The 12429-nt window shown below is 34.2% G+C and overlaps 1 protein-coding gene across 2 annotated transcripts in view; it reads right to left on the reverse strand.

Annotated features, from left to right (window-relative positions):
- PPM1B (protein phosphatase, Mg2+/Mn2+ dependent 1B) overlaps positions 1–12429 on the reverse strand; it is a 62330-nt gene that overhangs the window by 13220 nt on the left and 36681 nt on the right. For both annotated transcript variants that reach the window (XM_039887279.1, XM_039887278.1), the window contains exons 2-3: positions 10514–11373; positions 5795–5912 (exon numbers count right to left, since the gene is read on the reverse strand). In XM_039887279.1, coding sequence (XP_039743213.1) covers positions 5795–5912; positions 10514–11359 — 964 coding nt within the window. In that variant the 5' untranslated portion in view covers positions 11360–11373. The remainder of the gene's footprint in view (positions 1–5794; positions 5913–10513; positions 11374–12429) is intronic.

The following is a 12429-nucleotide window of genomic DNA, read 5'->3' on the forward strand; positions in this document are numbered from 1 at the left end:
TTGAAGAGCTATTTGAAGAAATAATGAAAAACTTCCCTCATCTAGTGAAGGAAATAGACATACAACCCAAGGAAACTCAGAGAGTCCCAAGAAAGAGGAATCCAAAGAGGCCCACACCAAGACACATGATAATTAACATGCCAATGGTTAAATACAAAGAGAGAATCTTAAAAGCAGCAAGAGAAAAGCAGTTAGTTACCTATAAGGGCGTACCCATAAAACTGGCAGCTGACTTCTCAAAAGAAACTATGCAGGACAGAAGGGCTTGGCACAAAATATTCCAAGTGATGAAAACCCAGGATCTACAATCAAGAACACTTTCTCAAGCAAAGCTATCATTTAGAGTCAAGGACAGATAAAGAGCTTCTCAGACAAAAATAAGCTAAAGGAATTTATCAACACCAAGCCAGTATTACAGGAAATGTTGGAGGGATTTCTTTTAGAAGAAAAAACATGTAACAAAAACAAGAAAAAGAATGGTAATAACTACATTCCTATCAACAAGTTCCTCAAATGGAAAAGAATTAAAGGCTCCAACCAAAAGACAGAATGGCTGAATGGATAAGAAAATAAGCCCCTACATATGCTGCCTACAAGAGACTCACTTCAGACACACACAGACTGAAAGAAAGGGGATGGGAAAAGACATCGCCATGATGGACCTAGAGGGTATTGTGCTGAATAAAAAGAGTTGGATAGAGAAAGACAAATATTGTATAATTTCATGCGATATTTCACATGTGGAATCTAAAGAACAAAATAAACAACAACAAAAACAGAAATAAATTCGTAGATACAGAGACTATTTTAAGGGCTACTAGATGGGTGGGGGTAAGGGCAAAGAATTAAGAGGTACAAATGGATAAGTGGAGAATAGACATGGAGCTGTAGAGTGTAGCCTGGGGAAGATGGTTCATATAGTTGTAATAAATATATAAGGGGGAAGAAGGGTAGTAAATTTAGTGGGGTGATCGCTTTGTGAGTTATGTGGACCTCTGATCACTAGGCTGTACAACTATAATTGAAAAAAAAACCTCGTTGAATTGTACAATGGAAATACAAGCAACGAATTGTCTATTATGTTTCAATAAAGCCAGGGGTAAAAAATGACCCCTATGAACATAGTACAGCTACACGGAAAAACACTTTTGATCTGATTTTATGTAAAAAATAATATAAAAATTATTAATACTATAATTACAGGAAAATAAAAGCAATGGATGGGTAAAAATTATGAGGAAAAATTAAAAATTGTTTTACAGGTTTTTTGATATTTAGTTATGTTCCACAACAATTTCAAGTAAAAAGGGGAAATAAATCCCAGAACTTGCTAATTCTTAGAACAAAATAAAACATTTACACATTCCATTTATATTTACAACTTATAGAAAACAGATTTTTGAAGCATGATTATTTGGCGAGTATCGAGACATAAACTCAGAAATCTGACAATGGCAACTTAGTTTTAAGACAACAAAAAAAACAGTGTCCTAAGAATCCCTCTTGATGCAAAATCCACACTGTTTACCATGCCTCACAAGACCTTCAATGTGACCTTAAACATTCACCACTCCCATTTGGCTCTGATCCTGACTCTTATTATCACCAAAGAGTCTATCCAAAGAAGCCTTCTCCTACTTCTAGATCTTCACATGTACTTTTCCTTTGGTTTGGAACACTTTTTACACCAGTCCAACCAACAACTTCTTTGAATGGTTAACTCATTTTCCTCCTTCAGGTTTCAACTTTATATGTCACTTGCTCAAATTCTTCTCTGACCCTTGCTTGGAGTAGGTGCACAGTAACGTACTCCCATATATACGATGTTTATTATAGCAGAGACTGCAAGCTTCATGAAAACAGGACTGCATTTTTCTATCCTTAAACTTATATCTCTATAGAGCAGTGTTTCTCGATCTTGGCAATACTGACATTTTGGACCAGACAATGTTTGTTATGGGGTCTACCTTGTGCACTGCAGAACGTTAAGCAACATCCCTGATATCTACCCACTAGATGCCACTGTAGTGACCTCACCTTTAGAAACAATAGGTTAAGGATAAGACATGGTACGTGCTAACCGCCATGTCTCACTTCTAGTTAGTTATCTGCTAAAAATTTATTAACTAAAGGGATTTACTGGCCGGATCACTGCCTATAGGTACAAAATATTTTAACAATGATGCATTCTGCTTCTGTACCCCTGCTTGCTTACCCACCTCTTAGTTATCAGTTAATGAATGGAGGAGATATAGTCTTTTGTGTAAAGATTAAGGATGTGGGGGATGGGATCGAGGGCTTAAAACCTTTGTGCCCCTGCGTCTCGGGGCTGCTCCTTTGCAAGGACAGCCGCCGGCTAATAAACTGTCTCTTGGACTAAAGCACTCGAGTTGGGCCTGGTTATTTCGGTCACAACACCACTGGCACTCTCTCAGTTATGACACCAAAAATGTCTCCAGACATTGCTACATGTTCCATGGGAACAAAAATCTCCCCAATTGAGAACTATTTCTGTCTAGCACTCTATCAACCAATTTTCATACCCCTCCACTAGCCACTGCAGTCCAATCCACCACCATCATCTGCCACCAGCATTAATGCAGGATTCCTAATTGGTCTTTTGGCTTCCTCTCTTGTCCCCTTTACAATCTCTTCTCCACACAACAACTAAGAGAGCCTTTGAAAAAAGTCAGATCAAGTCGTTATTGTGCTCAGAATCTTCAAATGACTTCCCATTACCATCTGAATAAAGTCCAAAGTCCTCATTTTGGTCTACAGAATCCTACACAATTTATCACCACTTAGCAGCTGCTCTAAGTCTTCCACTTTTCTATAAGCTCATTCAAATCCAGCCACTCTTTCTAAGGATATTCTCTCAAGTCTTCGCTGCTCCTTTGCTTGGAATCCTCTTCCCCCAGATAGCCACTCTCTCTCACACACAGGCATCTGCTCAAATGTCTTTCCTCACAGAGACCCTCCTAACCAATATATCTTGTTACTCTGCTAACTGTTTTACTTTTCATCTACTTAAAATGGAGCTTTCCTATGGTAATTACTCATTTGAAATTGCAAATCTTCACATTTCAAAACTCTCACCAATTACTATGGCTACTATATCCAAAATATGACTCATAATATACCAAATTCAACAAGCCCATCATATCATAATCATTTATATCATTCAAATGTATTTACTATTTAAAAAAATCAAGCCATAAAAGTGTTAAGAGAAAATACGGGTCAATATATAATCTTGAATTGAGGAAAGAACTTTGTCAGAATGACATCAAGGCAAAAATAAATAAAATTGATATAATACAACATCATAAAAAGTGATTTTACATCTAAGTACCACATGTAAAATTAAAATGTAATATTAAGTTGGGGACTCTGTCATAATCTCTAACATGCATTGTCAATTTATCAGGCTAACCATCTAAATGAATTTTTAGATGAATGTATGACTAATAAGCAAATGCAGGAATGAACTGGAATAGAAAATGCTGATTAATCTAACAGAAGGCAAGAAAGGAGAATAAAGAAAAAGAATAGATGGAATATATGGAAGTAAATAAGATGATAGATTGAAACACAAACATATCAGCAATTATATTAAAGATAAAGCTTCTCCCTCCCTTACTCTTGAATAGTAAAGTATTTTTAGCTCATAAAAAACTTTAGATAAGGCCAAGCAAGTAAGTCTTACAAAGTGTGGAGGGGACAATGGTGGCAGCAGCAGGGTCCAGCATGGGGTAGCCAAGCCTGAGCACAGTAACACTTTAGCACTGGTGGAGGTGCGACTTGGAATGGGGTTCAAAGCCAGTGTGGAGTGAGGAAGGTAGCTACACAAGGTTAGCTGTGACAGACTTGTTTGATTGATAGTAGGCGCCAAGTTTCTCACTGTAGAAGGGAGTTACAGATATGAAAAGAGAAAACTAGAATGAACTCAGAAGTATTATACAGAAGCTGAAGTTATTGTTGGGATAGACAAATACAGGAAGGAAGGAAAGAAAGAGGGAGGGAGGAATACAGACATAAATGTATATGTGTGTGTATATCCATCTTTTGAGAGGGTACAGGAACAGAAACACCCCAGCACACACCTAATGCACATATCCAAATTCCTAAATAAAAAGAAAATTAAAATAAAAGAGAGATCATTGAAAAAGTGGTTCATTCATTTCATGGTTGGTGCAGGGAAATACAAAATGAGTCTGGAATATCTATCTCATTATGCCAGAAAGTAAGGAACTGCTCACAGAATTATAGAGACAGGTCAAAAAGACTGGAGCAAGCTTGGAGAGGTTCTCACTGGCTAAATCTTGGACAATATAAGCATAAAAATGACAATAACAGTAACAGTTTATAATAATAAATACAATAGGAATCTGAGTCCATGCTCATATAAATTAAAAGAATGATCAGAAAACTTCTTTTCTTCACAGCAAATTCTAACACATATTTAAAAAATGACTGAATTAGAAAAATCACCATTTACCTATTATCCTAGCAGCAACTAATTCAGGCAAGAATCACCAATGGGTACTAAAACTAGTAGGTGAAAATTTGAGAAGGAATAGGTTATTAACATAATCTCAAAGTATCTCCCACCGAATTCTTATTAATAAGTATGACATTTATTAATTTTTCAATGGAGGAATATGAAAGACAACATTTCTAGCAAGTGATGAAAGTTAAGATTACTATATCATGTGCCTCTTGATATGATGCACTGAGAAGAACCAAGCATCACTTCTGTATTACTTCTGCCAATGTATAATCAATCTTATCAAGAGGAAACATCAGTCAACTCAAATTGAGGGACATTCTAAAACTAACCTGTACTGCTAAAAAATGTCAAGGTCAGTAAAAACAAGAAAAACACAATGCAACTTTTTCACATGGAGCGAGACTAAAGAGACATGGAAACTAGATATAGCACATGCTCTGGACTAGACCTTGGACCAATAAAAGGAATTACTAACACAACTGGAGAAATTTTAATGTGATTTGTAGATTAGATGGTAACATTATATCAATGTTAACTTCCTAATTTTGATGGATGTACCATAGTTTTGTAGAGACTGTCCTTTTTATATTAAGGGGCACTGGGATATATTTGCAACTTACTTTCAACTAGTTCAGAAATAATTTCATAATTGAGGGGGAAGGAGAATGGGGAGAAAAGCAGAGCGAGAGAGAAGAGAATGCTTATTATAGAAAGTATACAGATGACTCAAATGAGGTATGTAAACAAAAGGGGAATCTAGGTAAAAGGTACTACATGAACATGGGCATTCTCTATAATATTTTTGCATAAGTTAAAAATTATTACAAAATAAATCTAAAAATATGTAAAATTAACAATCTTTCACAACATCAACATTAACTCTATTGGTATGATGGAAACACGGTAATGGATTCCTATAATCAACATGGGAAGGGAGAATTACTGTCAGTGAGATTATAGCACCCGGTGTTCATAACCTGAGGCAAACTTCACTGGATTCTTCACTTACTACTAAAAATGTAATCAGGGAAGTCCGGGGTGGGGAGTAAGTTTTAACAGACTCTCTTTCAAATTATGTTTCTCTTTGGTGGTATAAGAGACATATTGTTTTCTCCCTGCCAATAAATCTTAGACAGATAGATGTTTGTTTTTTAAGGCCTTGTTCTGAAATACTTAATTGTTTTTCCTAAGGAAATTTTAAAAGAACTCTTTGATAAACAAGGAAGAATACTTTTCCTTTCCTTCTAAAAAAAAGAAAAAGAGAAAAGAAAGCCTCTTTCTTACCTTCAACCCGTGATTCCAAGTATTTATCCAACTCTGAATCTTTTCTCACTGCTTCTTCTGAGACCTTGGGGGCATTTGAAAAGCAAACTAGTACAATACTCATGTTATCTCGACTTCCCTGTATATTAAAGAAAGAAAAAGAAATAATTATATTTCTATAGTCTAGTAACTTTCTATTATTTACTTCAAAAACAGGGTTAATTACATTAATTAGTTTATTTAATCATCCAGAATATACACATTTAACACATTCAATTTCATTCCACAAAGAACTATCTGAAGCACACTCTGAAGAAACAAGGTCTCTTATGTATGGGTAAATCTGTATTTTATAACTTTTGATTCTGTGTACCTATTCTTATCCACCACATTCTACAACCTGAGAATTGAAGGTATCTTCCTATGTATTAAATCTTCTAAACACTACTTCCCACTCAAGATTGCATATTCCCAAAGTGATTGAAGCCCAAAACGCATTCTCCCAAACAAATGTGCAATTTTTTCCCAACTAATTACTTGCATTTACCAATGCTACTAAAACTCTATTGATTTTGACCTAGCTGAAAACTGTCAATCATTAGGATACCCAAGACACTAAACTGAACAACTATAAGCAGAGAAGAAAACAGTTAAACTGGAAATTGCTCTGAGAGTATAGCAAAAAAAAAAAAAAATGGAATGTAACTGATGGCTGAGATACACTGTAGTCAGATGTAATAACTTTTGAAGAAAACACATCAGATTATTACAAATGATCTATATTAAAAAGGAAGCACAGAATATATACTACTCTATTACAATGAGATTATGAGAACTGAATTTAAAATGTTTTCTCATTATTTTTCCTATTGGTGTATTACTTTGAATGAGTTTCTTAGACCAGAATGAAATTGTTTTTGAAAAAGTGAATTTTTTTCAAGTCCCCTGTATTCCAATTTACCATTCTAAAAAAATTTAGTCAGTGAAGGTGGTAGGCTATTTTGTCTGATAGTTGGGTTTGCCAACCCAAGTGAAAAAGCCAAGGCCACATCCTCTCTAGTCTTTTCACTTTGACCAGAATCCAGGCAAGCATTGTTCAGTTCAGACTTGCCGCCTTTTCAGAACCTATATGACACAAAAAACAGGCAAGCCTTGAAGAACTTCTGCTACCATCATCTAAAAATCAATGAGCAAAGTTTGAAGGCAGTGGAGGTCAGGTCTTAAAGTCTTCAAAAAGAGTAAACTCTCTCCACAGACTCTCATGCTTTAGTAGGAAGAACTGTCATGAATATATTACCAGATTCTTGGTATCCGGGGAAAAAAATCAGGATTTCTAAAATGGCCCACATTAATTTCATTCCTTAATGAAACCAAACTTTCATACCAACTAATATTAGAAATACTGCATTGGCTGTATGCGTGCTTGTGCGCGCGCGCGCGTGCGCACACACACACACACACACACACACACATACACACACACACTATGGTTCCAAACAGACCCCTGTCCTCCCAAAAAGGGAGTCAATACATTTCACAAGATTTATCAATCAGGATTTACCATGTAAGTTCAGATCAGGCAAAAATTTTATACTATAGATATTCGAGAACCAAGCATCACTTGAATACTAATGATCTTTTAAAGCACTTTTATGAATAAATAGAATTAATGCCTTATATTTTGGTAACAATATTAAGAGCATTGTTTAGCCATTCTTAATCAATATATATAATTTCCATTAGATTTTTATAAGTTATAAAACATAGAGCCTATCAATAAAATTAACTGAAACAGTTTAAGAAGTTTAAATATACAACTATATTTAAAGGAAGTAATTTACATTTACATGTCAGTGTGTGATTTCAATGATGCTGTTAATTTTTACATAGCAATTAAAAAATTCTTCCCTTTTTGGTTTTATGAAAATCATCCTTGTATAATCAGTTAATTTACCAACTGACAGGATATATGTCTTCATCAAACATTTATAGTTTCATATTGTTAAATGGCAACTCTGATAAATGATTTCAAAAACAATGATGCAACATTTTATGGTTGTGAAAATAAAATGAGTTCTAAAAAGTGTAAAGTGCTTAGAATTGCATTTGGCTCATAGAAAGCAATAATTGACTGATAGTATTGTGATTATAATGATTATTACAATCCCCCAAGATTTCATGAGTTAACGTATAAAAATGCTTGTAAACTATTAGGGCATGACAAGTGTTAGAAGTGCTAGAAAATATTAACATTTTATTTAAATCTATTATCAGAGAAACATCTACTTAAAAATTGAATCTACTCTGATTTATCTCTCTTCTTAAAGTAGTAATACCTACTGAGCAATAATCGTTAAGTGCTAAAAAGCACTGGGCTAAGTGCTTTCCATGGCTTTAAAAATTTATATTCAATCTTTCAAACTAAATTCAAAGCGATCGTATTCTATTTTAATCATACTGTTTTATGATATTGCTAATCCTTGGTTTTACAATACAAACAAGTGGAGTGACAAAATTATGTAATTAGAAAAACAGGAAAAGATAAGAGGTCTATTTAATTCCTTCAATAACATGCAGTGGTTCATAAATGTGTTATGTTTCAACACAAAACGGCTAACTAAGCTTCTCAAAACGGATTTCAATTTGAATGCAGCTTCATTCAAAGGAACTATGATGGTCAACTTCCACTAAAATTGAAAGAATCCTGTGTTCCAATCTCTTGTCTCTATTACTATCAGTGATCATTTCTGAGATTCTAAGACTCTGCCTAGAATCTGTTAGCACTACCAACAGGAATATTTAATCACTTTAAAACAATGAAAGCTATCAAGTGAATAATGCCACCAGAATTATTTAAATCTCACATTCAGAGGAGTGAGGTCAAAATTCCTGAAAACTACCATCCTTCCAATGTAAGGGACAATGCAATTTATCCACAATACAAACTTCTTTCTTTACTTCAGATTGCAGATTAGCTTATTGGCTATTCCCTCAAAACTACATATTATTCACTCAAAAGAATGGTATGCAACGATGAGAAATGATTTAGATCAATACTTATAAACATGGAGATCTCTCTATAATATATTGTCGAATGAAAAAGTAGAATAACAATTATAATGATCTCATTTTTATAAAAATATACATACTTGCAGGTAGGCAAAAAAGACTGGAGAGATATATACCACAACAATGCAAGTAGCCAACTTAGGTAGGTAGCAAAATTTTTGAGCATTTCTTCATTTATTCTGAATTATCTGTATTTTTTTCACTAACAAGCATAGACTATTTTTATAATCAGGGGAAATGCTGTTTCCATTTGCTAGTCAGGCAAAAAACATATGCTTGCTTTCATCTTAAAAAGCTGCAGATCAGAATTTCTCCATTTAGAGTCCAAGGCAAAAGACATTTTTAGAGCCACTTACTATTCATTTGATCACTGACGACCATCAATACTCTATACTTAACTCATCCAGAGAAATAAAAAGCATACCGTATACTAAAAAAAAAAAATCAGAAGAGCTAGAGGTACCATTAAAATTCTTTCAGAAAAAAAGCTGTCAACTAGAAATTTCAGCTCTTAAATTTTCTCTTTTTGAAGTTGTCTCTTTCCATTCTATGGAAAAGAAGTAGATACTTCACCAAAACCTGAGCATTTCCATAGACTCAGAGATCCTTCTTGAGAAACTTTTTGGCCACGCCTGTACGTTCCACAACTTCCATGATGGGGAGACAGAATGGTTCTAAGCTAGACAGAATAAATAAGTCAACACCTGTATTTAATATAATCAAAAGTTAGTTTTGTCTTGACATCTTTTTAATCAGAAGTCATAGAATACCTGTATATTCCAGGCACTGGCCGGTTCGAATTTTAATTGTTACTATATAGATGCCATCGAAAATCCACATGGAATTACTAAATACTATCTGTCTGGATTTTTTTTCCCCCTATTACTGACTGTATCAAGTTAAGATTCATAGATTACAACTCTAAATTCAACTTTAAAGTCCCACAAGAATTCTTCACAATATTACATTTTATACTAGCCTTTGGTTTTTTTATCAGTGATAATAAAAACATCTGTGTATATGAAAAGAATTTTTATACCTCCTCCAAAAGACATTATCCACCATGTCATATATTACTTACAAAGAGTCACATATAAATTCTTTTATATTCTATTGCTAGGAAAAAGCTTCTTTTATTAGATAATAAAGAAGTATACAACTCATACTTTTACTTCAATTCAATTTTATCTTAGCTTCTAGAAGGCTCAGAACTAAATTACAAAACTTTACTTAGCCTAGGTTTCTGGTATATCTTCCAATATTTATGTGGCTCTTGATATTTTAAACATCTAGTACAGAATTATACTACACACATATTTTATCAAACTGCTTCATAATCAAGTTGTAAGATACCTATTGCCGATGTTGAGAATTTGAATCGAAAGTCACAATTCTGTATAGATGCCTCTGCCACAGGAACAAGCCATAAAGTACTTAAATGACAACAAATAATACAAATTTATTAAACTTAATTTTCGAATTAGAAGATTGAGGTAAATAAGAATGGAAAAAAAAGTGTTCCATTTTTGGTGAGGAAAATAATTTTAAAATACACAGATCTTCCCTAATGAAAACATTTAAGTTTTAAGAATTTAGGTTTGCTTAATTTTACTTACCGTGTCTTTTCAAAATTAACAGGGTATTTTAATTATAACAAAAAGACTTACATACCTTATGTAAACAAGTGTCCACTACCCAATTGCACACATTTTCCAGGTCATCAGATACCTCAAGCCTAGATTTAACAAATTCACAGAGCTCCTCATTACTCATAACATCCCAGATCCCATCACAAGCCAAGATGATAAATTCATCCTCTTCTGCTCTTAAAAGTTCATAAACCTCAGGCTCTGGAGAAACAAGTTGTTCTGTTGGGCCCTTGCCATCAACACACTTGTAATCATAGTCCCCCAGAGCTCGAGATACTGCTAATGAACCATTAACACGTTGAATCATTACACTGCCTCCTGCATTTTGGATTCGCTCCTTCTCCCTTGGATTGCAAGGTTTGTGATCCTGGGTAGAAAAGCAGACTTGTCCATTCCTATACAGAACAGCACGTGAATCACCACAGTTGATGAAGTAGATATGCTTAGGTGAAATCATAACTCCCACTGCAGTTGAACCGCTCCTGTCCATTCCATTTCTGAGGTCTGAAAAGTTACGCATGTATTCATCAATTTTCAAAAAGCCAGTTCTGATACCATTCTTGACATTTTCCACTGAAGGCTCAAGAGCAGATCCTGATTTTCCAGTTGCCCTGAAGTCTTCATTATTAGTGATGTGTTCTAGTAAATGTGTTGAGCAGTAATTTGCTACTCGGGATCCAGCATGACCATCATAAACTGCAAAAAATGACCAGTCTTCCAAGCCGTGAGGAATACCTACAACAGCTGTGTGTGCATCTTCCATTTCTACTCTCCATCCTTGCATGCTGCTCAGGCCATAACGTAAACCATTCCCAGCACCATGAGCATTATGTTTCTCAGTTTTGGGTTTATCCAAAAATGCACCCATGTTTAGTAATAAATCTGAAAGAAAAAAAGATTATAAGTGTTGTATGTTTCAATTCGATAGAGAATTATCTACAATATTTCATCTATTCTCTAGTAACTCCTATCCAAATATATTTTTCAGTATTATCCGAATTTATTGGAACAATGGCAAAAAAAGAAAAGGAAAAAAACAGAAAAGAAACCAAGAAAATTTCCCCATACATTTTTTTCTAGAAAAGTGGTTTCTCAATTCTAGCACATTAGAATCGCCAGACCAATTAAATCAGAATCTATTGGAGTAGGACCCAGATATCAGTACTCATTTTAAAGCCTCTCTGGTGATTTATATATACGGCAAGTTGAGAACTACTGTTTTAAGAGACAGGAAAACTAAGAAACAAATCCTGTTTTGGGGTTTTTTTTTTTAATTCAACTTGTAACTTGTGGGTTCAATATACAAGACTGAATTTAGACTGTTGCAACATCTTGTTCAATAAAAAAGTAAGCTAATATATTTTTGAAATATTTCTAAAAGCAAGTATTGTAATCAAAAATTTCCTCTCAGTGATCCTGAAGAAAACCCCAAAATTCAGTTAAAACCCAAAATCTCCATTCTATGAACATTTGATTTTATCAAGGTTTTACCGCATGTCAGATTGAAAACTCTACTTGGATTGACTGAAATCCATTACTTGAATTCTGTTAAAAACAAATATAACTTTTATGATGTGTTAAAGAACATACTTAATATTGCTGAGTTTTATAATCTATAAAGTAGCATTAGGACAGCTTTTACTCAGTGCTGGCTGACAAAGACTTAAAACCCATAGAAAGAACTGTAAAGTACTACCATGCATTACCTTTCCTCTCAACTTTACTTGGACTATAGTGGCTCTCCAAATCACTATACCATACTATACTATACTATACTATACTATACTATACTATACTATACTATACTATACTATACTATACTATGTCCTAGTATGTTTCCTGCATATAATTCTGGCCCTAACACTCACTAGCTGTATGATCTTGAGTAAGTTTCTTGGTCACTTGTAGACTCCACAGCCCTATTCCTACACCTAAAGA

This window comes from Pteropus medius, unplaced genomic scaffold (assembly GCF_902729225.1).
Source record: "Pteropus medius unplaced genomic scaffold, Ma_sr-lr_union100, whole genome shotgun sequence".
Lineage (NCBI taxonomy): Eukaryota > Metazoa > Chordata > Mammalia > Chiroptera > Pteropodidae > Pteropus > Pteropus medius.